The 27,841-nt window shown below is 41.5% G+C and overlaps 1 protein-coding gene across 1 annotated transcript in view; it reads left to right on the top strand.

The window, feature by feature from the left end:
- The window catches only part of avil (advillin), a 50,076-nt gene extending 23,324 nt beyond the window's left edge, over window positions 1-26,752 (top strand). The window contains exons 10-21 of the mRNA XM_061984753.2: window positions 3,991-4,089; window positions 4,161-4,314; window positions 4,383-4,483; window positions 4,593-4,730; window positions 4,798-4,956; window positions 18,262-18,441; window positions 19,784-19,941; window positions 19,999-20,143; window positions 21,618-21,806; window positions 24,242-24,310; window positions 24,640-24,750; window positions 26,412-26,752. Of these exons, the coding sequence (XP_061840737.1) occupies window positions 3,991-4,089; window positions 4,161-4,314; window positions 4,383-4,483; window positions 4,593-4,730; window positions 4,798-4,956; window positions 18,262-18,441; window positions 19,784-19,941; window positions 19,999-20,143; window positions 21,618-21,806; window positions 24,242-24,310; window positions 24,640-24,750; window positions 26,412-26,525 (1,617 nt within the window). The 3' untranslated portion in view covers window positions 26,526-26,752. The remainder of the gene's footprint in view (window positions 1-3,990; window positions 4,090-4,160; window positions 4,315-4,382; window positions 4,484-4,592; window positions 4,731-4,797; window positions 4,957-18,261; window positions 18,442-19,783; window positions 19,942-19,998; window positions 20,144-21,617; window positions 21,807-24,241; window positions 24,311-24,639; window positions 24,751-26,411) is intronic.
- The last annotated feature ends 1,089 nt before the right edge of the window (window positions 26,753-27,841 follow it).

Below are 27,841 nucleotides of genomic sequence, written 5' to 3'. Positions count from 1 at the left end.
CTTCAGTAATGCGGACGCTGTATCGATCCGTTGTGGTGAAGAAGGAGCTGAGCCGGAAGGCAAAGCTCTCAATTTACCGGTCGATCTACGTTCCCATCCTCACCTATGGTCATGAGCTTTGGGTTATGACCGAAAGGACAAGATCACGGGTACAAGCGGCCGAAATGAGTTTCCTCCGCCGGGTGGCGGGGCTCTCCCTTAGAGATAGGGTGAGAAGCTCTGCCATCCGGGAGGCGCTCAAAGTAAAGCCGCTGCTCCTCCACATCGAGAGGAGCCAGATGAGGTGGTTCGGGCATCTGGTCAGGATGCCACCCGAACGCCTCCCTAGGGAGGTGTTTAGGGCACGTCCGACCGGTAGGAGGCCGCGGGGAAGACCCAGGACACGTTGGGAAGACTATGTCTCCCGGCTGGCCTGGGAACGCCTCGGGGTCCCACAGGAAGAGCTGGACGAAGTGGCTGGGGAGAGGGAAGTCTGGGCTTCCCTGCTTAGGCTGCTGCCCCCGCGACCCGACCTCGGATAAGCGGAAGAAGATGGATGGATGGCATTTAAAAGGGTCCAAATCGTAACAATAGAAACAATTTTCCCTTTATAAAGAAATGCAAACAGACACCCAATAATGTTAAATAAAACACATTTTATAGAGGATAATTATAATCCCTTACACAAAACAATGCAACATGCATATAAATGTAGAGTAAAAGTGCTAAATGAACATTTAACATCACGTCTATCTTTATTTAAGATTTGACGGCAACAACCCTACATAAGCCACCGCTGCACTATGTTTGTTGTGCCATATTGCCCTAAATTGTTGGCAAGCAGTGTGCTGCGTCCAGTGAAACACGGACTCTAGCACTCTGCTTGGCTTTGATCGGACTTTTACTGCTACATTACACAGCTCCATGGGATATTTTGCAGCCATACTCTATTCAAAAAAAATGTCCTACACCTGTCCTGATGTTCGGCTCCGGTGCAGATTGTCGTCAAGTAGCACAGGGCAGACGTTCCCTTCAGGGTCAATGTTTTCGTCCGGGGTAACCCTTCACTTTACAATGGGTCTGCTAAGCTCCGCTTTCCGGTCAGAATTTGAGGCTGCCAATTTGTGACATTCTGGCTTCATTAGTTTTGCAGGACACAACACAATCCTCACACTCTCCCTCTCTCTCTCTTTACTCGCACACTCACTCACTGACGTCACTCAGACAACATGTTGCCATTCTCTTTAACACACATACACTACTCTCATAAGTTAATTAGCTCCTCTATTGTGCACATGCAGCTACATAACATGTAGATACATAACACATAGATGCATAACATGTAGATGCATAACATGTAGATACATAACATGTAGATACATAACATTAACATGCAGATGCATATCATGTAGATGCATAACATGCAGATGCATAACATGTAGATAGATAACATGTAGATGCATAACATGTAGATGCATAACATGTAGATACATAACATGTAGATACATAACATGTAGATGCATAACATGTAGGTACATATCATGTAGATACATAACATGTAGATGCATAACATGTAGATGCATAACATGTAGATGCATAACATGTAGATAAATAACATGTAGATACATAACATTAACATGTAGATACATAACATGTAGATGCATAACATGCAGATGCATAACATGCAGATGCATAACATGTAGATGCATAACACGTAGATGCATAACACGTAGATGCATAACACGTAGATGCATAACACGTAGATGCATAACACATAGATGCATAACACGTAGATGCATAACATGTAGATACATAACATTAACATGCAGATGCATATCATGTAGATGCATAACATGCAGATGCATAACATGCAGATAGATAACATGTAGATAGATAACATGTAGATGCATAACATGTAGATACATAACATGTAGATGCATAACATGTAGATGCATAACATGTAGATAAATAACATGTAGATACATAACATGTAGATAAATAACATGTAGATACATAAAATGTAGATGCATAACATGCAGATGCATAACATGCAGATGCATAACATGTAGATACAAAACATGTAGATGCATAACATGTAGATACATAACATGTAGATACATAACATTAACATGTAGATGCATAACATGTAGATACATAACATGTAGATGCATAACATGTAGATACATAACATGTAGATGCATAACATGTAGATGCATAACATGTAGATACATAACATTAACATGTAGATGCATAACATGTAGATACATAACATTAACATGTAGATGCATAACATGTAGATGCATAACATGTAGATACATAACATGTAGATGCATAACATGTAGATACAAAACATGTAGATACAAAACATTAACATGCAGATGCATAACATGTAGATGCACAACATGCATCTACATGGGGACGGCGTGGCGCATTTGGGAGTGTGGCTGTGCCAGCAACCTGAGGGTTCCTGGTTCAATCCCCACCTTCTACCATCTTAGTCACGTCCGTTGTGTCCTAATGTTGTAACAAATAATATTTATATTAAATAGGCTTTACTTTGCATTTTAATTAACGTGGGATTATTTTTTGTATTTAGAAATAATAGTACCAACTTTTTTTTTTTCTTTTTTTTTTTTTTCCCAACATTTGTGGAACTGGCGTGGCGCCCCCTGATGGACGGCGCCCTTAGCATTTGCCTATACGGCCTATGCCACGGGCCGGCCCTGCATGTAGATGCAAGACATGTAGATACAAGATATGTAAATGTGTAACATGTAGATGCGTAACATGTAGATGCGTAAAATGTAGATGCGTAACATGAAGTTACGTAACATGTAGATACGTAACATGTATAGATACTATATGTAATATGGAAAATTGTAAATTGTTATATGTTACAAACAGAACGTTACAGGAATGTATACATGATCTCATGTTTACATCTCATTGTGCAACATGTGAATGTTTTAGTGGGAACTAAATGCGGTATCAGAAAGGGGTACAAATTATTTCCAAAGCAGAACCCCCACCCAGACATACAATACTAGTACACAGCTCATGAAAAACTATATTTTTTGTCATTGTCATTGTAAGTGGGCCGAAACACTTATTTTAGAAAATAATCCCATGGAAATGACTGCTGTCATTTGATTATAATACTAAAACATCCATCCATCCATCCATTTTCTACCGATTGTCTTTTTTGGGGTCATTAACTTGGTATTTAGTCAGGTTTGGGACAGGTGTGCTGCTGGTGTGGCCACGGTGTGCACATCTAAGTTAAAGTACCAATGATTGTCACACACTAGGTGTGGTGAAATTTGTCCTATGCATTTGACCCATCACCCTTGTTCACCCTCTGGGAAGTGAGGGGAGCAGTGGGCAGTAGCGGTGCCGTGCCCGGGAATCATTTTTGGGGAGTGCCAAGCAGGGAGGTAATGGGTCCCATTTTTATAGTCTTTGGTATGACTCGGCCGGGGTTTGAACGCACAACCTACCGATCTCAGGGCGGATACTCTAACCACTAGGCCACTGAGTAGGTCCACGCATATGTGAAGGGAAGTGAAGTGAATTATATTTATGTAGCGCTTTTCTCTAGTGACTCAAAGCGCTTTACATTGTGAAACCCAATATCTTAAGTTACATTTTAAACCAGTGTGGGTGGCACTGGGAGCAGGTGGGTAAAGTGTCTTGCCCAAGGACACAACAGCAGTGACTAGGTTGGCAGAAGCAGGGATCGAACCTGGAACCCTCAAGTTGCTGGCACAGCCACTCTACCAACCGAGCTATACCGCCCCACATGGAAAATAGGGAGACATTTTTATTTACACGGTGAGTCGGGTGTGTCTTGACCTCCGCGGCGGAGGGTACGCCGAACCCCTGAGGCCGACTCGCCGAACCCCTAGGGTTAAGAACCACTGGTGTAGACTGACTGAGACATGTGGAAACATAGTGTTGCTGAACATTGTATAAAAAGCAAGGTATCAGTGTGTAATCATCCCTCATATACAGGACTGCTACATCCTGGACCATGGCGGGACCAAGGTGTTTGTGTGGAAGGGCAGGAAGGCCACTAAAGATGAAAGACAGATGGCCATAAGCCGTGCTTTGGTGAGTGACGCATGTCTGTCCATCTTGAGATCTTGGAGTGTTATTCTCACGGTCTGTTCCTCACCGTTCAGGAGTTCATCCAAGTCAAAAACTATTGCCGCACGACAAATGTGGAGGTCATGAATGACGGGGCCGAGTCGGCGCTCTTCAAGCAGCTCTTCCAGACGTGGACTGTCAAGGACCAGACTCAAGGTCTCGGCAAAGTGCACACTCGAGGAAAAATTGGTATGTGACTTTGTGTGCAGGACAGGACTGAGAAGACAAAGTTTGAACATCTCCATGTCCTACTTTAGCCACCATCTCCCAGGAGACATTTGATGTGACTGTCATGCATGAGATGCCGCAGATTGCTGCCCAGGAGCGGATGGTGGACAACGGATCAGGACAGGTGGAGGTATGTGGCTTTGCTAGCTTGAGACTTTGAAGTGTCCATAGATGAATGCATGACCAGGGTCCGCAAGGTGACCTAACTTCATTGTTCAAGTGTTCTCTGGTGCTGGCAGGTGTGGAGAATAGAGAATTTTGAGCTGGAACCTGTGCCGCCTCCAAGTTACGGTTACTTCTATGGAGGAGACTGCTACCTGATCCTCTACACATACTTGGTGAACAAGAAGAAGAGTTACCTACTCTACATATGGCAGGTGAGGCCCCGTACTGCAAGTTTCACTCTGTGATAATAATATTCATATGAATAATGACGTGTTTCAGGGGCGCCATGCGACACAGACTGTGTTGGGGGCGTCAGCCCTGCAGGCCATAGATGTGGATGAGAGGTATGGAGGAGCTCCGGTTCAAGTGAGAGTGACCATGGGGAAGGAACCAAGACACTTTCTGGCCATTTTCAAAGGCAAAATCGTCATCTATGAGGTAGAGATGTATACTCGTATGTCATGTGTCATGCATGGTCACTCGCTCACAAACACATTGTCCAAGTGTGACGATATTAAAATGTCACAGTATATATTATCACAGTATTACGATATTGTGATACGATACAGAACTAAACATGGTTAAAAAATGGATGGACACAAATAAATGATCTTTGAATATAAATAAAACTAAGATAGTGATGTTTGGAAATCGCAACATAATGTCTGAACAGAAAATATGTATTGATGGTACCCAAATTGAAATCGTAAATGAAAATAAATATTTGGGAGTAATAATTGATAGTAAACTATCATGGAAACCTCATGTCAGACACATTAAAACAAAAATCTCCAAAAGCCTCTCAATTATAAACAAAGCAAAACTATACCTCAATGAAAATGCACTCCGTACTCTATACTGCACCTTGGTACTCCCATACCTTACATACTGTGTTGAAGTATGGGGGAATACTTACCACAACACAATTCATCCTCTGATCATATTACAGAAAAGAGCAGTGCGGATCATTCACAACGTTGGTTATTTAGAGGTGATGGTCTTTAATTTGACCTGCTGTTGTTCTGTCTCAAAGTGTTAACATGTGCTCAATGTTTCCTTACCATTACTGCTATGTTGTCTATTACCATTATTGCTATGTTGTCTGTGGTGGATGGTCCGAATCTTAAACAGCAACAAAAGTGAATTTAGTACAAAAGTTGTATTCACCCATAATCAAAAAGTACAAAGTTGGATTGAATTGCCCATGCAAACAGACAACGTCCTCCGGAGGAGTTGGATGAATCGAGAATCATGCGAATCACACATAGGCTTGGTCTACTGGCAATTTATCTGTTTTCCTCATGTGTCAAGGTCCCGTTGTTTTGGAAATGTTTATTCTGCAACCTCCATGAATCCTTTAGCCATAACAAACAATCAAAACATTTTGTAGAATGGTCAGCCCGACCATATATTCAACTCACCCACATATGGTCCTTCAATGGTTCAGAATAGATCAAAAAGAAACGAGCAGACATTCTTAGGGCTTTTCGACAGACTTTCTTTTCGGACTTCGACACTCTTCCAGGGCTTTAGAACCCTGGACCATACCAATTTCTGACCGAGGCCACTTACTTAAAAATCTCTACCACAGATAGAGGCAAAAACCCCAATGTTTTTATGCGAAATTCCTCTATAACCCTTCACCGAGCGATCGCTGTTACCAGCCTGCAGTAAAACCATATCACAGAACACAATTAGTGGCCTCCCCTTTGATTTAGTAAAAATGGAATAACAGAATACTTTGATCATGAACATAATTTAATTAGATGAATATATATATATATATATATATATATATATATATATATATATATATATATATATATATATATATATATATATATATATATATACATACACACACACATATACATATATGTATATGTATATATGTATATATATATATATATATATATACATACACACACACATATACATATATGTATATGTATATATGTATATATATATATATATGTATATATGTATATATATATATGTATATATATATATATGTATATATATATATATGTATATATATATATGTATATATATATGTATATATATATATATATATATATATATATGCTTATACAGATGTACTTCATATTAATGATCAATCTAACAAAATCTGTTTTAAAATGAATATAGACTTATGACGTAAGCTGTTGCAGAATTCTTTCTCCGGCATTTGCAATGAATGTAGTTACCAATATTATGTGATTGATTTTGAACAAAAACTGAATTTCGTATGAGTCCTTGCTCAGATTAGTGCTCGTGTAGATCCCTCGGTGGTGCCTCAGGCTGGTGGCCTGCCGACACCTCGGGGCTTTTGGCTGCCTTGGTGGAGAAGGAGATCCACTCAAACAGTCTGGCTCTGTGTCTTTTTGGGGTGTGACTCTGTCCATTGGGCAGACTGTGCAGTGGCATGTGAGCGCTGGCCACTTTGGGGAAGGCTGAGGCTGTGCAGTGGCATGTGAGCGCTGGCCACTTTGGGGAAGGCTGAGGTAGAGTTGGAGCTGTTGGTGCTCAAGTCCAGGCCCTCGGCTTGCTTCAAGGCCTCCTCGCCGCTCGACACCTCCCTCCACAGCTGCTGGAGGTCCGACGGACACATCGTGGCTGGCAACCTTAGTCGTTCTCGTCATCGCTAGCAAGGTGTTTTCTCTCCTCTGAAGTTCCTCCCAGTCAGGTATCGGGTGTTGTCTCTCCTCTCCCGATTCCTTCCAGTCAGGTATCGGGAACAGGTCTGGGATCTGATTTTGACCCTGCCCCTCTCGGCGGGTGGAAGGGAATCTGGAGTGGCGGGCTGTCATCCCCGAATCTGCACAGAGGAACTGGCACACAAATTCTGCATTTTGTAAAATACCATTTTGGTCTCATGGTGTGTCCTCCTTCCAAGGGAGCTGCTGGTACTGGGAAAGGCTGATCTGTATGCAGTTCATAGGGTGAAAAATTCAAAGGCCGTAAAAACAGTTTTATTCAGGGACATTCGAATGATCATTAACGCTAATGGCAACATCTCAATCAAATTCAATTTGGTCTGTGCACAGATTTTAGCCAATTTGTTTTGATTTTTGTTCATCCTTTCAACCTTACCCTGTGACTGAGGATGATAACCAGTTTTCTTAAAATGGGTGCCGTTGTTTGACCTAATCTTTTTGGGGAAACCATGTCGGGGTATTAGATCATTCGCAAGTCATTTAATTACTGAATTGGCATCCTCCTTTGAGGTTGGGGTTGCTTCCGCCAACCACTGTAATTATCAATTAAATAAAATCTCGACGCGCTCAAACTTGACACAATCCAAACTCACCTCAATTCTATTAACAGTTCCCCTTATTGTTAAAACAAGAAATCACAAGTTTTCAAACAAACACACAGACAATATAATCACATATAAAACAACCCAATCCAACCATAACATACCCCATTCCAGGTTGTTTTTGGAGAACTAGGCTAGACCTATTTTTTTATCAAAAACAGGTTCAGCAATTAGTCTTACCAGTCCCGATCATCTCCAGACAGACAGCCTTTACACAGTAAGCAAAATTGCTTACCTTTAGATGCGTGCGTGCAAATTTTTGTCTGCCTACCGGGAGTCCTGATATCGACCTGCAGCGTTCTAGACCATCCTGTTCGTGACGCCAATTTCATGTGGTGGATGGTCCGAATCTTAAACAGCAACAAAAGTGAATTTAGTACAAAAGTTTTATTTACCCATAATCAAAAAGTACAAAGTTGGATCGAATTGCCCATGCAAACAGACAACGTCCTCCGGAGGAGTTGGATGAATCGAGAAGCATGTGAATCTCACACAGGCCTGGTCTACTGGCAATTTATCTGTTTTCCTCATGTGTCAAGGTCCCGTTCCTCATGTGTCAAGGTCCCGTTGTTTTGGAAATGTTTATTCTGCAACCTCCATGAATCCTTTAGCCATAACAAACAAACATTTTGTAGAATGGTCAGCCCGACCATATATTCAACTCTCACCCACATATGGTCCTTCAATGGTTCAGAATAGAAAAAAAAAGAAACGAGCAGACATTTTTAAGGCTTTTCGACAGACTTTCTTTTCGGACTTCGATAGACACAAAATATGGTTCAAAAGGTCAGAAATTCCACTACATGTCTTTTACCATTGTTGGCATTTTGTCTATTACCAATATTGGTATCATTGTTGATACAAATTATTGTTACAGTGTAATAATTATTATTACCTGTGGTAATGCCACTATGATACAACATCTGTATTATAATCCTTGAACAAAGTAAGAGTGAAACTCATGTGAATAATCCCTGAATGGAGAACTGGGGGTGGGATTAAATAAATTTTCTTCTTCCCACTCCCTTTCAGGCAAAACTGGACAATCATGCATTACATACTATACATTACTTTTTGCACTATATTAATTTATATTATTATGTGTTGTCAATTTGTACTTTTTGTATGTCATTGCCTGAAATAAATAAAATAATGAATGAATGTGTCATGTTTGTGTAATCATGTTTTGTTTTAAGTCATGTTTTGTTTAGTGTCTGTCTTTTCACTCCATTGTCTTGTCACCATAGTTACCCATTAGTTTCACCTGTCATGTCACGCACCTGTTTTGAGTCACGCACCTGTTGTTAATCATGTCTGTGTTATTTAAGCTTTTGATTTTCTGTTGTTCGTCCTGGAGTCATAGCCTTTCTCACCCTGCTATCCTCGCATTTATGCCCCCTGTCACACACTGTCCACGTCTGCGCACTTCATGTCCATGCCAAGTAAGTTTGTTTATTATTGCCACAGTTAGTGTTTTTTTTATTGTTCATAGTTTTTTGCCCCCGTGCAAGTCTTTTGTTTTCATTAGTCAAGTTTTGTACCTCCGCCCCTGTGCGCGCTTTTTGTTTGATCCTTTCTTTATAGTTATATTATTAAATATGTATTTACCTTCAAGCCATGTCCGATCCAAATCCTTTTGCATCTTGGGAAAACAAAAACTCCACAGTCCAAGTCATGACATTATGACTCCAGCTAATCGCTTTCCCGCAAATAATTTGGTCGAACAAGGAAGTTGGGAGTCGTTAGGAGCCATGGCGGAGCGAGACCTGACGTGGGGGCCAAATGGGAAGCTTATTCCCATTAGTTCCATTTGGTCCGAGGACGAGGCTGCGTCACCGCAATCCCGGAAGCGCCGCTCCAGACCGAGGACGTCAGGGAAGGCGAGCAGACCGCACGCAGCGCTCCCGCAGGCTCCTCCCACTCCGGGCGGAAGCAGGCTGCTGCCAGCTCCGCAGCTCCAAAATGACGTCACAGACCAGGATTTTTTTTCCAACTCTTTTTCTTTTGATCACTCACCTCCAGCAAAAGACTCCAATCCCATGACCATGATTCAACACTACCAAAATATGATTTTGAACATTAGATCCGGTCAAGACAAGCCACCCAAATTTCATGCCCCGCCCCCCAGGACTCAAGTCACGCCCAAGTCACAAAATTTTTTTTCACCCACAAAAACACAGGTACAAAAAAGACAATTTGGACAATTTAATGGGGAAGTTTCTGCCCTCCTCCGCCCACCCCTACAGAGAGTTCCAGACCGCAGGGAGCGCGTCTGGTATCCGCCCCTTGAGGGGGGGGCTGGGGTCGGGAGCTGTGTTGGTGGGGTGGCTCGGCATCACCATGCCAAGCCACAGCCTCCAGCACGACCGCCCTCACCAGTCTACCGACCCGCCAAGCCACAGCCTCCAGCACGGCCACCACCACCGGTCTTTCACCATGCCAAGCCGCAACCCCCAGCTAGACCACCTGCACCAGTAGCTCCACGACGCCAAGCTCCGGTACCAGCTCCACGACGCCAAGCTCCGGTACCAGCTCCACGACGCCAAGCTCTGGTACCAGCTCCACGACGCCAAGCTCCGGTACCAGCTCCACGACGCCAAGCTCCGGTACCAGCTCCACGACGCCAAGCTCCGGTACCAGCTCCACGACGCCAAGCTCCGGTACCAGCACCACGACGCCAAGATCCGGTACCAGCCCCACGACGCCAAGCTCCGGTACCAGCCCCACGACGCCAAGCTCCGGTACCAGCCCCACGACGCCAAGCTCCGGTACCAGCTCCACGACGCCAAGCTCCGGTACCAGCTCCACGACGCCAAGCTCCGGTACCAGCTCCACGACGCCAAGCTCCGGTACTAGCTCCACAACGTCAAGCTCCGGTACCAGCTCCACGACGTCAAGTTCCGGTACCAGCTCCACGACGCCAAGCTCCGGTACCAGCTCCACGACGCCAAGCTCCGGTACCAGCTCAACAAGACCAAGACCCTCCACGCCAAGACCAAGACACACCAAGACACGCCATGCCAAGACCAAGACACGCCATGCCAAGACCAAGACACGCCATGCCAAGACCAAGACACGCCATGCCAAGACCAAGACACGCCATGCCAAGACCAAGACACGCCATGCCAAGACCAAGACACGCCATGCCAAGACCAAGACACGCCAAGCCAAGACCAAGACCAAGACCCGCCAAACCAAGACCAAGACCAAGACCCGCTAAGCCAAGACCAAGACCAAGACACGCCATGCCAAGACCAAGACTCGCCATGCCAAGACCAAGACTCGCCATGCCAAGACCAAGACTCGCCATGCCAAGACCAAGACTCGCCATGCCAAGACCAAGACTCGCCATGCCAAGACCAAGACCCACGCCGAGCTTCGCCGCTGGACGCGTCACGCCGAGCTTCGCCGCTGGACGCGTCACGCCGAGCTTCGCCGCTGGACGCGTCACGCCGAGCTTCGCCGCCTGACTTGCCACGCCGAGCTGCCACGCCTGCCAAGTTGACGACGCGCCTGCCTCCTTGTCGGCCACGGATATGGCCGCTACCTGGTCGCCCGCCACGCCAAGTGCGCCCACCTCCCAGTCGGCCACGTATATGGCCAATCCCTGGGCGCCCGCCTCGCCTGCTGCAGCGGCGTTCCACTCGCCGCCGCCACCTAACTCTGCCCCGGTGGATACGGGGACACGTGGTCTGGCGACCCACCGCCATGTCCCCCTCCCGCCCTCCCATGACTCTTGTTAATTTTTATGGACATCTGGTATCTGTCCTTAAGGGAGGGGCTCTGTCATGTTTGTGTAATCATGTTTTGTTTTAAGTCATGTTTTGTTTAGTTTCTGTCTTTTCACTCCATTGTCTTGTCACCATAGTTACCCATTAGTTTCACCTGTCATGTCACGCACCTGTTTTGAGTCACGCACCTGTTGTTAATCATGTCTGTGTTATTTAAGCTTTTGATTTTCTGTTGTTCGTCCTGGAGTCATAGCCTTTCTCACCCTGCTATCCTCGCATTTATGCCCCCTGTCACACTCTGTCCACGTCTGCGCACTTCATGTCCATGCCAAGTAAGTTTGTTTATTATTGCCACAGTTAGTGTTTTTTTTATTGTTCATAGTTTTTTGCCCCCGTGCAAGTCTTTTGTTTTCATTAGTCAAGTTTTGTACCTCCGCCCCTGTGCGCGCTTTTTGTTTGATCCTTTCTTTATCATGTCCGATCCAAATCCTTTTGCATCTTGGGAAAACAAAAACTCCACAGTCCAAGTCTTGACAGAATGAATACCCCTAAAAGAAGTCATTGTGTATAAAATGAAGTGGCAGGAATATACTGTGATTCAACACAAACATCATGTTCTCGTCATATTTGTTACTAAAACGCAGAGGTGGGACCAAGTCATTGTTTTGCAAGTCACAAGTAAGTCTCAAGTCTTTGCCCTCAAGTCTCGAGTCAAGTCCCGAGTCAAGACAGGCAAGTCCCGAGTCAAGTCCAAAGTCAAGACTGGAAAGTCTCAAGTCAAGTCCCAAGTTCTGCATTTTGAGTTTCGAGTCTTTTCAAGTCCTTTTAACCACAGACTAATATATTTACACAGATTGTGTATGCTTTTAAAACGCTGTATTTATTTATTAAAACAAGTGCATTTGAAATTGCAGGGAAAAATAGTGCTGACATTGCACTTCATAATAGCACTATTAACCAGTCATTTTAAACATTTAACTCATTCCTTTACAGCAGGGGTGCTCACACTTTTTCTGCAGGCGAGCTACTTTTCAATTGATCAAGTCGTGGGGATCTACCTCATTCATATATATAATTTATATTTACTTATTTATGAAATATATGTTTTTGTTAACAAGTTAAAGGTGTTTAATGATAATGCAAGCATGTTTAACACATATAGTTAATATTGTTAATACATTAAAGGTGTTTAATGATAATACAAGTATGTTTAATACATATAGTTAATATTGTTAATAAAGATAATGCAAGCATGTTTAACACATATAGTTAATATTGTTAAGTTAAAGGTGGTTAAAAATAATACAAGCATGTTTAACACAAATAGTTAATATTGTTAACAACTTAAAGGTGGTTAAAGATAAAACAAGCATGTTAACACATATAGTTAATATTGTTAACAACTTAAAGGTGGTTAAAGATAATACAAGCATGTTTAACACATATAGTTAATGTTGTTAACAACTTAAAGGTGGTTAAAGATAATACAAGAATGTTTAACACAGATAGTTTATATTGTTAACAAGTTAAAGGTGGTTAAAAATAATACAAGCATGTTTAACACATATAGATTCCTTTCTTTCATGAAGACAAGAATATAAGTTGGTGTATTACCTGATTGTGATGACTTGCATTGATTGGAATCAGACAGTGGTGATGATAACGTCCGCATTTTCGAATGGAGGAGAAAAAAAGTCCTCCTTTCTGTCCAATACCACATGAAAGTGGTTGGTTTTTGGCATCTTATTTGTCCAGCTTCCGTACTCCTTTGTATACACTTTACAAGAAATACATTGTCGGCAAACTCCGTAGCTTGCTAGCTTGTGCACGCCAGCTTTCTGAGACTCTTATTTTGGTAGCGCAGGCAGGATGAAGCAGAGCTTTTATTGTGCAACTGTGCAGTCGGTCTTTGGAGTTTTGACGACAGGTACGGCGCCAGAGTCTGTTGAAATAAAGTGTTTCTCGCCTTCCAGTCGGTAATTTTAATGAGCTGGCAGCAGCCAGCGTCATCTCAGAAGACCCTCGGGTGCCGTGAATCAAGTGACGAAAGTGACGTCATAGTGAAGATTTATGATCGCTCATTTTTATGACTTTTTTTTTAATGCCTGGCTGGTGATCGACTGACACACCCTCCGAGGTCGACCGGTAGATCGCGATCGACGTAATGAGCACCCCTGCTTTACAGAATAAACGCATTTGAAAAAACAAATGCAACTGTACTTATTTGCACAAAAGTATTAACATTGTATTTCCATGGCATATTGCATTGTAACTAGTTCCACATCAGTTTCTATCCTGTTCTTACCTTATCTCATTGATCTCATCACATACTGTATGTGTGTTGATGTGTGCGTACACATGAAAAACATAACAAATACATGAACATAACAATGAACAGAGTTGTACTTTTTAGATGTCAGGGCCCTATGCAATATGTACACATATTCTTAATATAGTATACATTTTAACTGACCTTTATTTGAGTATGTTTGTCTTTTTGTAGGTGGCTAAAATACGCTGCTGACCGCCGTCTAACGTTACTGTGTGTGATACATTGACTAACGTAACGTTATGTGTAGGTACCTCATGCAACCCTGCTTAAAAAAAATCACTTGACAAAACGTATGAATAAGGTAGCGAACTGCAGTGGATGCAACAGATTGCCGTGTTTGCAATGACGTTATAACCATAGACATCTTATAAGTTGACGCAGCATTGGCTGCTATGACGCGAGCAATTTGGCCGCCATCTTGAAGTGGTCGTGAGGAGCCGGCGAGCAGCCTAAACTGACAGTTGACAGGTAGAAAACAAAGATGCCAGGCTGGTGTTCAGCGTTTTCCTGCTCAAATGAGCGGACTGTTGAAAATAGGAATTGGGGGGTTACTTTTCACAAGTAAGATTTAACATTAACATACTATTGGTTGTATTTTGTGAAAAGAATATTACCACAGTGTTGAGAAGGAGCAAAGATCTTCAATATTTGTATGTGAAAATCACAAAAAAATCTTCTGAGGGAGGATGACGCCCCTACAGGGGTTTGGTTTACACACTTTCAGCCCCACCTAAAACAAAATTCACCAGCCGCCACTGATTATGATGTGTTCTCATTTTAGGCAAAGTATAAGGCAATATTTTCTTAACAGTATAATTGTAACCAGGAATTAAGTCTTCAAGGGGCGGTATAGTTCGGTTGGTAGAGTGGCCGTGCCAGCAACTTGAGGGTTCCAGGTTCGATCCCCACTCCCGCCATCCTAGTCACTGCCATTGTGTCCTTGGGCAAGACACTTTAACCACCTTCTCCCAGTGCCACCCACACTGGTTTAAATGTAACTTAGATATTGGATTTCACTATGTAAAAGTGCTTAGTCTCTAGAGAAAAGCTATGCAAATATACTTAAGTAACAATATTCAAATACCAACATTGTTGGGTAAGACAGAATTTGGTTTTATTCTGAATCCAGTGAAACAGATTGGTGGGTTTAGCTGATATAAAGACTTTCAGGTGTTTATATATGTTTATGTTTAAGTATTTGGCAGACACTTTTATCCAAAGCGACATACATAAAAAATACATATAAAACAATCACTGTAAACATTATCATTTAAGGGAAAAATGTAATACAAAATATCAATACAAAGTGTCAAGACAGAATAAACTCTCTGCTGCTGTATCAACAGAGATACAGTCTATAGATATATAGATATCTAATGTATTCATACATTGTTTATGTAGGATATACGCATGTATATATAACCTAATCATATTGTTTCTTCAATTTAAGAATAACTGACCGTTTTTTCCCCCTTCTCTGGGATTATATTCCCAGTTTTGATCTAGGACGTCTGGTCACTTATAGCATATAAGAATATTCTATTACTGTTAAGCAAACTATGAATAATAAAACATGTGTCCTTTATCATAGTTACACGTATGACAAAAAAGCGCGTGAAAATCAGTGGTATTCAGTGAGGTAAAATGAATTAAATGCACTGACAGTTCATTGCTCCTACCAAATGAATTGCACTGAGTGGAACGGATCACCACTCCAAGATGGCGGCCCCGCGTCTCGTCAGCAGCAGTAGGCAGTAGCGCTCGATGCTGCGTCTACTTATAAGATGTCTATGGTTATAACGTTAGCAGTGAGTTTACAGCCTCACTGATTTAACTACACAGCAAATAAAAGTCACGTTACTTAGCCAATAAACGTTAGCTTACATTCAAAACTTACCGTTCTGTGTGCAACTTCAAATGTCGAACGAAGTTGGAAGTTGTTGCAATTAGTTTTTTGTTGACCAAGTCGTAGTTTCAATACCAGACAAAACTATCTCACTGGCGCGTTGTTTGAGAGCGCTTCTTCGTTGGTTGTTCTGCAATTTGATTGGATGAATGCTGTGGGACAAAAACAACGTGGATCTAATTTGATTGGCTGTTATATTGACAGGCAGCGCACACGCTGACAGACACACAACACGCTGACAGACAGACAACACGCTGACAGACAGACACACGTACAAAATGAAAGATACAAAGCGCTCCTGAATAACTTTTTAATCGTTGGGTTTTGGGAAAAGTAGCAAGTCAAGTCAAAAGGCTCAAGTCTAAGTGAAGTCACAAGTCATTGATGTTAAAGTCCAGGTCGAGTTGCAAGTCTCTTTACATTTTGTCAAGTCGAGTCTAAAGTCATCAAATTCATGACTCGAGTCTGACTCGAGTCCAAGTCATGTGACTCGAGTCCACACCTCTGCTAAAACTGTATTGTAAGTGCAAATAGTCGTGCACTGTTTCAAGCAAATGTTTGAAAAAATACATTACAGTTGATTTCTTTAAAGTGAACGTCCAGTGTAAAACATCCAGTGTATGACATCCAGTGTAAAACATTGTTCTTTTTTAGTGTTTTCTTTTCTTTTGACCACGACTGGATATATGTATGTATGTATGTATGTATGTATGTATATGTATGTATATGTATGTATATGTATGTATATGTATGTATGTATATGTATGTATATATGTATATATATATATATATATATATATATATATATATATATATACGGTAAATGTATATATATGTATATATGTATATATATATATATGTATATATATGTATATGTATATATATGTATATGTATATATATGTATATGTATATATGTGTATGTATATGTATATATGTATATGTATATGTATATATGTATATGTATATGTATATATATATATGTATGTATATATGTATATATATATATATGCATGTATATATGTATATATATATATATGCATATATATGTATATGTATATATATGTATATGTATATATATATACAGGTAAAAGCCAGTAAATTAGAATATTTTGAAAAACTTGATTTATTTCAGTAATTGCATTCAAAAGGTGTAACTTGTACATTATATTTATTCATTGCACACAGACTGATGCATTCAAATGTTTATTCCATTTAATTTTGATGATTTGAAGTGGCAACAAATGAAAATCCAAAATTCCGTGTGTCACAAAATTAGAATATTACTTAAGGCTAATACAAAAAAGGGATTTTTAGAAATGTTGGCCAACTGAAAAGTATGAAAATGAAAAATATGAGCATGTACAATACTCAATACTTGGTTGGAGCTCCTTTTGCCTCAATTACTGCGTTAATGCGGCGTGGCATGGAGTCGATGAGTTTCTGGCACTGCTCAGGTGTTATGAGAGCCCAGGTTGCTCTGATAGTGGCCTTCAACTCTTCTGCGTTTTTGGCAGATGACATGGCACCCCAAACCATCACTGATGGTGGAAACTTTACACTAGACTTCAGGCAACGTGGATCCTGTGCCTCTCCTGTCTTCTCCTCTCCTGGGACCTCGATTTCCAAAGGAAATGCAAAATTTGCATGGTTGGGTGATGGTTTGGGGTGCCATGTCATCTGCTGGTGTCGGTCCACTCTGTTTCCTGAGATCCAGGGTCAACGCAGCCGTCTACCAGCAAGTTTTAGAGCACTTCATGCTTCCTGCTGCTGACCTGCTCTATGGAGATGGAGATTTCAAGTTCCAACAGGACTTGGCGCCTGCACACAGCGCAAAATCTACCCGTGCCTGGTTTACGGACCATGGTATTTCTGTTCTAAATTGGCCCGCCAACTCCCCTGACCTTAGCCCCATAGAAAATCTGTGGGGTATTGTGAAAAGGAAGATGCAGAATGCCAGACCCAAAAACGCAGAAGAGTTGAAGGCCACTATCAGAGCAACCTGGGCTCTCATAACACCTGAGCAGTGCCAGAAACTCATCGACTCCATGCCACGCCGCATTTACGCAGTAATTGAGGCAAAAGGAGCTCCAACCAAGTATTGAGTATTGTACATGCTCATATTTTTCATTTTCATACTTTTCAGTTGGCCAACATTTCTAAAAATCCCTTTTTTGTATTAGCCTTAAGTAATATTCTAATTTTGTGACACACGGAATTTTGGATTTTCATTTGTTGCCACTTCAAATAATCAAAATTAAATGAAATTTAATATACTGTATATATATATATATATATATATATATATATATATATATATATATTATATATATATAAAATGCGTGTGTGTGTGTGCGCGTGGGTCATGAATTCCTGGAAACATCCCTGTGTTGTTTAGACATGGTTGCTATTTGAGACCTTAATATAGTATACATAATAATTGGACTCTTCTGTCAGGGGACGACACCTGGAAAAGATTATTGTGAGCCAGAACCAGCAGTCAGGCTGTTCCAGGTCCACGGCAGTGAGCCCTCCGATACAAAAGCTATAGAGGTTCCAGCGCTGGCGTCTTCTCTCAACTCCCATGACGTGTTTCTGCTCAAGAGTCCGTGTGGACTGTACCTGTGGTGTGGGAAGGTAAGGACTGTACCTGTGGTGTGGGAAGGTAAGGACTGTACCTGTGGTGTGGGAAGGGAAGGACCGTACCCGTGGAACGGGAAGGGAAGGACCGTACCTGTGGCGTGGGAAGGGAAGGGAAGGGAAGGACCGCACATGTGGCGTGGGAAGGGAAGGACCGTACCCGGGAAGGGAAGGACCGTACCTGTGGCGTGGGAAGGGAAGGACCGTACCCGGGAAGGGAAGGACCGTACCTGTGGCGTGGGAAGGGAAGGACTGTACCTGTGGTGTGGGAAGGGAAGGGCCGTACCCGTGGCGTGGGACGGGAAGGGAAGGACCGTACCTGTGGCGTGGGAAGGGAAGGGAAGGACCATACCCGGGAAGGGAAGGACCGTACCTGTGGCGTGGGAAGGGAAGCATCGTACCTGTGGCGTGGGAAGGGAAGGGAAGGACCGTTTCCGTGGCGTGGGAAGGGAAGGGAAGGACCGTACCCGTGGCGTGGGAAGGGAAGGACTGTACCTGTGGCGTGGGAAGGGAAGGGAAGGACCGCACCTGTGGCGTGGGAAGGGAAGGGAAGGACCATACCCGGGAAGGGAAGGACCGTACCTGTGGCGTGGGAAGGGAAGCATCGTACCTGTGGCGTGGGAAGGGAAGGGAAGGACCGTTTCTGTGGCGTGGGAAGGGAAGGACCGTACCCGTGGCGTGGGAAGGGAAGGACCGTACCCGTGGTGTGGGAAGGGAAGGACCGTACCTGTGGCATGGGAAGGGAAGGACTGTACCTGTGGTATGGTGTGGGAAGGGAAGGGAAGGGAAGGACCGTACCTGTGGCGTGGGAAGGGAAGGACTGTACCTGTGGTGTGGTGTGGGAAGGGAAGGACCGTACCTGTGGCGTGGGAAGGGAAGGGAAGGACCGTTTCCGTGGCGTGGGAAGGGAAGGACCGTACCCGTGGCGTGGGAAGGGAAGGACCGTACCCGTGGTGTGGGAAGGGAAGGACCGTACCTGTGGCATGGGAAGGGAAGGACTGTACCTGTGGTATGGTGTGGGAAGGGAAGGGAAGGACCGTACCTGTGGCGTGGGAAGGGAAGGACTGTACCTGTGGTGTGGTGTGGGAAGGGAAGGGAAGGGAAGGGAAGGACCGTACCTGTGGCGTGGGAAGGGAAGGACTGTACCTGTGGTGTGGTGTGGGAAGGGAAGGACCGTACCTGTGGCGTGGGAAGGGAAGGACTGTACCTGTGGTGTGGTAAGGGAAGGACTGTACCTGTGGTGTGGTAAGGGAAGGGAAGGACTGTACCTGTGGTGTGGGAAGGAAAGGAGGAGAAGCTTCCTGTCACACAATCCTTAAAAACACTTCTTGAACTTTAGGGCTCCAGTGGAGACGAGAGAGCCATGGCCAAGGAGATCAGCTCCATGATTGGACAGAAGACTCACAGCATCCACGCAGAGATCATTGCAGAGGGTCAGGAGCCGGAGGAGTTCTGGGAAATAGTCGGAGGCAGAGCTCCCTACGCGTGTGACAAGAGGTAAAAGAAGGCAGGAAATAATCCGAAACCTGCAGCTGCTATTGTGTTTGCCCGCAGACTGAAGCAGGCGGTTCTGGACCTCCAGTCACGCCTCTTCGAGTGCTCCAACAAGTCCGGACGCTTCATTGTGAGCGAAGTGACCCAGTTCACGCAGGATGACCTCAGCCAGGACGACGTCATGTTACTGGACACCTGGGACCAGGTGAGGGGGGGAGGGTCAGCAAATACACGTTAGAGTGAATGTTTCCTTCAGTGAATCACAGCCCCCTCGTGCCAGCAGCACTCATGCAAACACCGTCGCCATCTTGCTTGACTGCAGACGAAATGGCGGCAAAAGCTGTACATGGACTACTCTAGTAAAGCCACCTTTACGGTCGATGCAGGGGTCTTCAATGTTTTACAGGACAACGATAATATTTCTATAAATATTTCTATAAGTCGTATGCAATGATGGTTGTATTTTACATGACTGGTCCTGGAGGTACTTGGAACTGTGCCATACTGACCAAGTCTTGTGCCAATTATAGCTAGCTGGAAACTAGCGCTCTAATCGCCAGCCGACAACTAGCGCTCTAATTGCCAGCCGACAACAAGCGCTCTAATGACCAGCTGGCAACTAGTAGGTAATTGCTAGCTGACAACTAGTGCTCTAATCGCCAGCTCACAACTAGCGCTCTAATCGGCAGCCGGCAACTAGCGCTCTAATCACCAGCTGGCAACTAGTGGTCTAATCGGCAGCCGGCAACTACCGCTCTAATGACCAGCTGGTAACTAGAGCGGTAATTGCTAGCTGACAACTAGCGCTCTAATCACCAGCTGACAACTAACACGTTAATCGCCAGCTGACAACTAGCGCTCTAATCGCCAGCTGACAACTACCCCTCTAACCCGAGGATTATTATGAAAGTATTTTACATTATTTACACACTCGGGTGTTATTATACAATAATTGTACATATTTTACACACTCAGGTGTTATAATGAAATAATTGTACATATTTTACACACTCAGGTGTTATTATTATATTTTACACACTCAGGTGTTATTATGAAATAATTGTACATATTTTACACACTCAGGTGTTATTATTATATTTTACACACTCAGGTGTTATTATGAAATAATTGTACATATTTTACACACTCTGGTGTTATTATTATATTTTACACACTCAGGTGTTATTATGAAATAATTGTACATATTGTACACACTCAGTTGTTATTATTATATTTTGCATACTCAGGTGTTATTATATTTTACACACTCGGGTGGTGTTATGAAATCATTGTACATATTTTACACACACAGGTGTTATTATTATATTTTACACTCAGGTGTTATTATATTTTACACACTAAGGTGTTATTATGAAATAATTGTACATATTTTACACACACAGGTGTTATTATTATATTTTACACACTCAGGTGTTATTATATTTTACACACTCAGGTGATGTTATGAAATCATTGTACATATTTTACACACTCAGGTGTTATTAAAATGTTAAATATTTTACACACACAGGTGTTATTATGAAATAATTGTACATATTTTACACACTCAGGTGTTATTATTATATTTTACACACTCAGGTGTTATTATAAAATAATGTTAAATATTTTACACACTCAGGTGTTATTATGAAATAATTGTACATATTGTACACATTCAGGTGTTTCTTTGGATCGGTAAGGAGGCCAACAAGGTGGAGTGCAAAGAGGCGGTGCTCACCTGTAAAGAGTACCTGCGCACACACCCAGGTGGCAGAGATCCAGACACACCTGTGCTCTTGGTCAAGCAGGGATTTGAACCTCTCACCTTCACCGGCTGGTTTACTGCCTGGGACCCTTTTAAGTGGAGTGTAAGTACAAGTACACACTTTTGACCTGATCTACTAAGATCCAAATATCAGGTGCTAAATAGAGTGCAAACTATAACTATTGATCTACTAAGACTGTAAAGTGGAACTTGGTTAGCACAAGCGTGCTAAATATAGACGCAAAACAGCAGCCGCAGAACAGTTTTAGTACTGATAAATCACAGGCTAAATTATGATATTTGCATCTCCTCCTCCCCAGTATTGTGTTGAATTATTCTGTATGTTCATGAAAACAAAACATGCTACATGGATGGCACTATCTATTTTACTCATTTAAGAGACTAAATCCTCTGCTCACAAGTTTAGTACATCAGATGTGCCTGCGCCATCAAGTTTGCACAAGTTTTAGTACGCGCAAACCTTTAATACAGGTACTGTGGTACGTGTACTACATATAGAATCACTTACTAAAGTACAGTGTTGTATTTTGCTGTATTCAAACACAGTGTTACTGTTCAAACTGTGACCAAAAATATGAAATATATTTGTTAATGAAACGTCTGCATTGTTTTTAATGAGTATTTAGGTCTACTCCGCTACTGTGTTTTAATCTTGGTCATTATGGTGGTACTTGATGAATACTTAGGTCTACTACACTACTGTACTTTAATGTTGTCATTATGGTTATACTTGATGAATACTTAGTTCTACTACACTACTGTACTTTAATGTTGTCATTATGGTGGTACTTGATGAATACTTAGGTCTACTACACTACTGTACTTTAATGTTGTCATTATGGTTATACTTGATGAATACTTAGTTCTACTACACTACTGTACTTTAATGTTGTCATTATGGTGGTACTTGATGAATACTTAGTTCTACTACACTACTGTACTTTAATGTTGTCATTATGGTGGTACTTGATGAATACTTAGGTCTACTACACTACTGTACTTAAATGTTGTCATTATGGTTATACTTGATGAATACTTAGTTCTAATACACTACTGTACTTTAATGTTGTCATTATGGTGGTACTTGATTAATACTTAGGTCTACTACACTACTGTATTTTAATGTTGGTCATTATGGTGGTACTTGATGAATACTTAGGTCTACTACACTACTGTACTTTAATGTTGTCATTATGGTTATACTTGATGAATACTTAGGTCTACTACACTACTGTACTTTAATGTTGTCATTATGGTGGTACTTGATGAATACTTAGGTCTACTACACTACTGTACTTTACTACACTACTGTACTTTAATGTTGTCATTATGGTTATACTTGATGAATACTTAGTTCTACTACACTACTGTACTTTAATGTTGTCATTATGGTGGTACTTGATGAATACTTAGTTCTACTACACTACTGTACTTTAATGTTGTCATTATGGTGGTACTTGATGAATACTTAGGTCTACTACACTACTGTACTTAAATGTTGTCATTATGGTTATACTTGATGAATACTTAGTTCTAATACACTACTGTACTTTAATGTTGTCATTATGGTGGTACTTGATTAATACTTAGGTCTACTACACTACTGTATTTTAATGTTGGTCATTATGGTGGTACTTGATGAATACTTAGGTCTACTACACTACTGTACTTTAATGTTGTCATTATGGTTATACTTGATGAATACTTAGGTCTACTACACTACTGTACTTTAATGTTGTCATTATGGTGGTACTTGATTAATACTTAGGTCTACTACACTACTGTACTTTAATGTTGTCATTATGGTGGTACTTGATGAATTCTTAGGTCTACTACACTACTGTACTTTAATGTTGTCATTATGGTGGTACTTGATGAATACTTGGGTCTACTACACTACTGTACTTTAATGTTGTCATTATAGTTATACTTGATGAATACTTAGTTCTACTACACTACTGTACTTTAATGTTGTCATTATGGTGGTACTTGATGAATACTTAGGTCTACTACACTACTGTACTTAAATGTTGTCATTATGGTTATACTTGATGAGTTGTCATTATGGTGGTACTTGATTAATACTACTACACTACTGTATTTTAATGTTGTCATTATGGTGGTACTTGATGAATACTTAGGTCTACTACACTACTGTACTTTAATGTTGTCATTATGGTTATACTTGATGAATACTTAGGTCTACTACACTACTGTACTTTAATGTTGTCATTATGGTGGTACTTGATTAATACTTAGGTCTACTACACTACTGTACTTTAATGTTGTCATTATGGTGGTACTTGATGAATTCTTAGGTCTACTACAGTACTGTACTTTAATGTTGTCATTATTATGGTACTTGATGAATACTTAGGTCTACTAGACTACTGTACTTTAATGTTGTTATTATGGTGGTACTTGATAAATACTTAGGTCTACTACAATACTGTACTTGGGAGGTTTAATAGAGAGGCCCACTTTTCTCCTCATGATGTACATGTGACTTTCTTGAAGGAGGGTAAGAGTTACGAGCAGCTGAAAGAGGAACTTGGGAACGTGACGTGTCCTGTCAAAGCTGCAAACGTACGTACACACCACCATGTCACGATAATACACACCACCATGTCACAATAATACACACCACCATGTCACGATAATACACACCACCATGTCACGATAATACACACCACCATGTCACGATAATACACACCATCATGTAACGATAATACACACCACCATGTCACGATAATACACACAATCATGTAACGATAATACACACCACCATGTCACAATAATACACACCACCATGTCACAATAATACACACCACCATGTCACGTTAATACACACCACCATGTCACGATAATACACAAAGGTGTGTTCCGGCTGACACAACATGTTGGAACCTTTACAGGGTCAAAGCTGCGGGGAATGTGATCAAAGTTTTCAGTGTTTTCCTGCTGAAGTTTTGGTCAACAAACTTGTCAGCGAGCTCCCAGGAGTCGTTGATCCCACCAAGAAGGAGGTACTCTTCAGTCCGTATCAGCCTCATGCACCCTGCTCTCTGGACTTTACAACACATCACTATATAAGCCACACCCACTAGATTTTAAAAGAAATAAAATGTTTCCATATATAAGCCGCACCTGACTATAAGTCGCAGACATTTACCTTGTGAAAAGAGTTATTTACACATACCTTAATTGTTTCCAAACGCTGTTTGTATCACAGCAGTAAAACGGCTGATCAAACAAAACAGAAGTCATCGTCATGGACCCTTTAGCTGTGCAAGCTAGCTCTCAATCAGCTGAACAGATTCAATAACTCCACGGTGACGTTTTAGTGAATTTAGTGAAGAATTTGTGAAAGTGAAACAATACAAAAAGAACGCCATTGTAAGTTAATAATACACTCTTAAACCTGTTAGCATATTAGCTAATGCTAACGACGCTATCTTGATTACATTAGGATAGCACGTAATTGCAAGAATTTGTGAAACTGAAACCACTGTAAATGTGTTAGCATATTAGCTAATGCTAACGATGCTAGCTTGATTACATTGCGATAGCATGTAATTGTAAGAATTGTTAAGTTATATTGTAAAACTTTCAAATGTTGCTTGCAGTGACAAATGAAGAATCCAAGCGAGTAGTAATGCTATGGATGGCTGGAAAAAAACGGCCAAACTTCGGGTTTGAGGCGCAAAACAGGAAAAAGTGTTTTGAACCCGCAGCACGTGCAGTGAGCGAACTTGTTGAACAGAAAATGTGTCAGCATATTAGATAATGCTAACGACGCTAACCAGATTACATTGCGATAGCATGTAATTGCAAGAATTGTTTTGATTATATTGTAAAACTTACCAGTGATGCTTGGAGTGACGAATAAAGAATCCAAACCAGTAAAAACGCTATGGATGGCTAGAGAAAACCGGATATACTTTGGGTTCGAGGCACAAAACAGAAAAAAACGTTCTGAACCTGCAGCACGTGCAGTGAGCAAATTTGTCGAAAAGAAAATGTGTTAGCATATTAGCTAATGCTAACTGCGCTAACTTGATTATATTGTGATAGCACGTAATTACAAGAATTGTTAAGTTTTATTGTAGAACTTAGAAATGTTGCTTGGAGTGACAAATGAATAATCCAAACGAGTGAAAACGCCATGGATGGCTAGAAAAAAAGATATACTTCGGGTTCGAGGCACAAAACGGGAAACATGTTTTGAACCCGCAGCACGTGCAGTGAGCGAACTCGTCAAAAAGAAAATGTGTTAGCATATTAGCTCTTGTTAACGACGCTAGCTTGATTACATTGCGATAGTATGTAATTGTAAGAATTGTTTTAAGTTATATTGTAAAACTTACAAATGTTGCTTGGAGTGATGAATGAAGAATCTAAACGAGTAAAAACGCTATGGGTGGCTAGAGAAAACCGAATATATTTCGGGTTTTAGGCACAAAACAGGAAACATGTTTTGAAACAAACTCATCGAAAAGATGGCGCCATAGCACAAACAATAACACCATTGCAGTGTCGAAAACTATTTGTTGAATACCAAGCAAAAAAAAAAAGCATCAAATTAGCCGCAGGGTTCAAAGCGGATGAAAAAGTAGAAGTGCTTTCTCTTGTACACGCAGCACAGACTAGATCGGACTTGACATTCAGACATGTTCTTCATTCCCAGAGGTACCTCACCGACTCGGACTTCTGCCACATCTTTGAGATCACCAAGGACCAGTTTGCCAACCTGCCCCCCTGGAAACAACTCAACATGAAGAAAGCAAAAGGCCTCTTTTGAGCAACGTGTGGGAAAAAAAACCATGACAAAAATGTCCATTTGGAGCCAAAATGTCTGCACACTGACAAGTAAAATGACGTCACTTTAAATCAGGACTCAGGAGGAAATCATCCACATCTGCAGATGTAGATTGACCATCAAAACATTTATGTTAAGTTTATTCAAACCTGCCATTAAATGTTTCTTTTATGCTCATTTGTCTCCCAATAAAGAAACGTGGAGATAAAATGTTCCACTATGCCTTTTAATTCTCAACATTGTTCTAAGTACACCTCTGCAAAACATTGTATCATAATTCACTTGTTTTTTGTTTTTTTAACAGAAGAAATACATAAAATAGTCTTAATATAAACCATTTTTTGACCGACCTAAGCCTTTTGATAGAGAAAAATAGAGTAACAGATATAAGAATGTAAGTAAGTAAATGTTATTTTTTAACCTCTTAAAAGGCATGTTTGTTTACATGCTTTTTTTTTTAATTTCTCTTTGCTATTTGGGCTTATTGGACCCTTATTAGAATAAAAACTAAATCATCTTTTGATATGATGTACTTAGTCCATAAGTAACAAACGTGTACTTCATGTTTAGTGACATGCTAATTCTTATTTTTACACTTTTTTTTTTCTTCCAAATTTCATTGTATGTTATACTCTTCTGACACCACCAGACGGCAGTGTTAAGTGTCCACATACGCGGCCATAAGACCCCAATTCAGTAGTGTACACAAATTTCCAGTCTGTGAGCTATAGCCTGGAATGCCAGGGTTTTAAAATGGACTTTTTGGAATCTTTAGAAGACCCTGAAGAGTAGGGGCCCCACAAGTCAGTGATGTACTGAGGGGTCCCACCATGCAACACACGGAAAGTTAAAATCTTCAACTGAATGCGGAATTTGACTGCAAGCCATGGATCAAATTAGACGTAGACAAACTTTGATGATCCACAAGGGAAATTGTTCCACACAGTAGCTCAGTTACAAAGGATGGAAAGGATCATACACAAAGGGTTAAAAAAAAAAAGAGGGCGAAAACTAAAATTATAAAGTAGACTAAAATGGGGGTGGTCTGGTCTGGGCTGGGTGCACCGGTCTAAAAGTCTGGCAGCTGCATTTTGTACCGTCTGAAGACTCTTTCGTGTCGACTTGTTGAAAAGAGTGAAGAGAGTCAATAACAGAAGAAATGAAGGTGTGAACGATCATTTCTACATCCTATTTTGACAGCAAATTTGTCACTTTAGGAATATTTGAGGTGATTAAAACAGTTTTTGGTCAGTAATGTAACGTACAACCTCACGTTTGAGTTTGTGCTGCATATTCCT

The sequence above is a fragment of the Nerophis lumbriciformis genome, linkage group LG23 (genome assembly GCF_033978685.3).
Source record: "Nerophis lumbriciformis linkage group LG23, RoL_Nlum_v2.1, whole genome shotgun sequence".
In the NCBI taxonomy this organism is placed as follows: domain Eukaryota; kingdom Metazoa; phylum Chordata; class Actinopteri; order Syngnathiformes; family Syngnathidae; genus Nerophis; species Nerophis lumbriciformis.
This window is presented reverse-complemented; position numbering and strand designations above follow the sequence as displayed.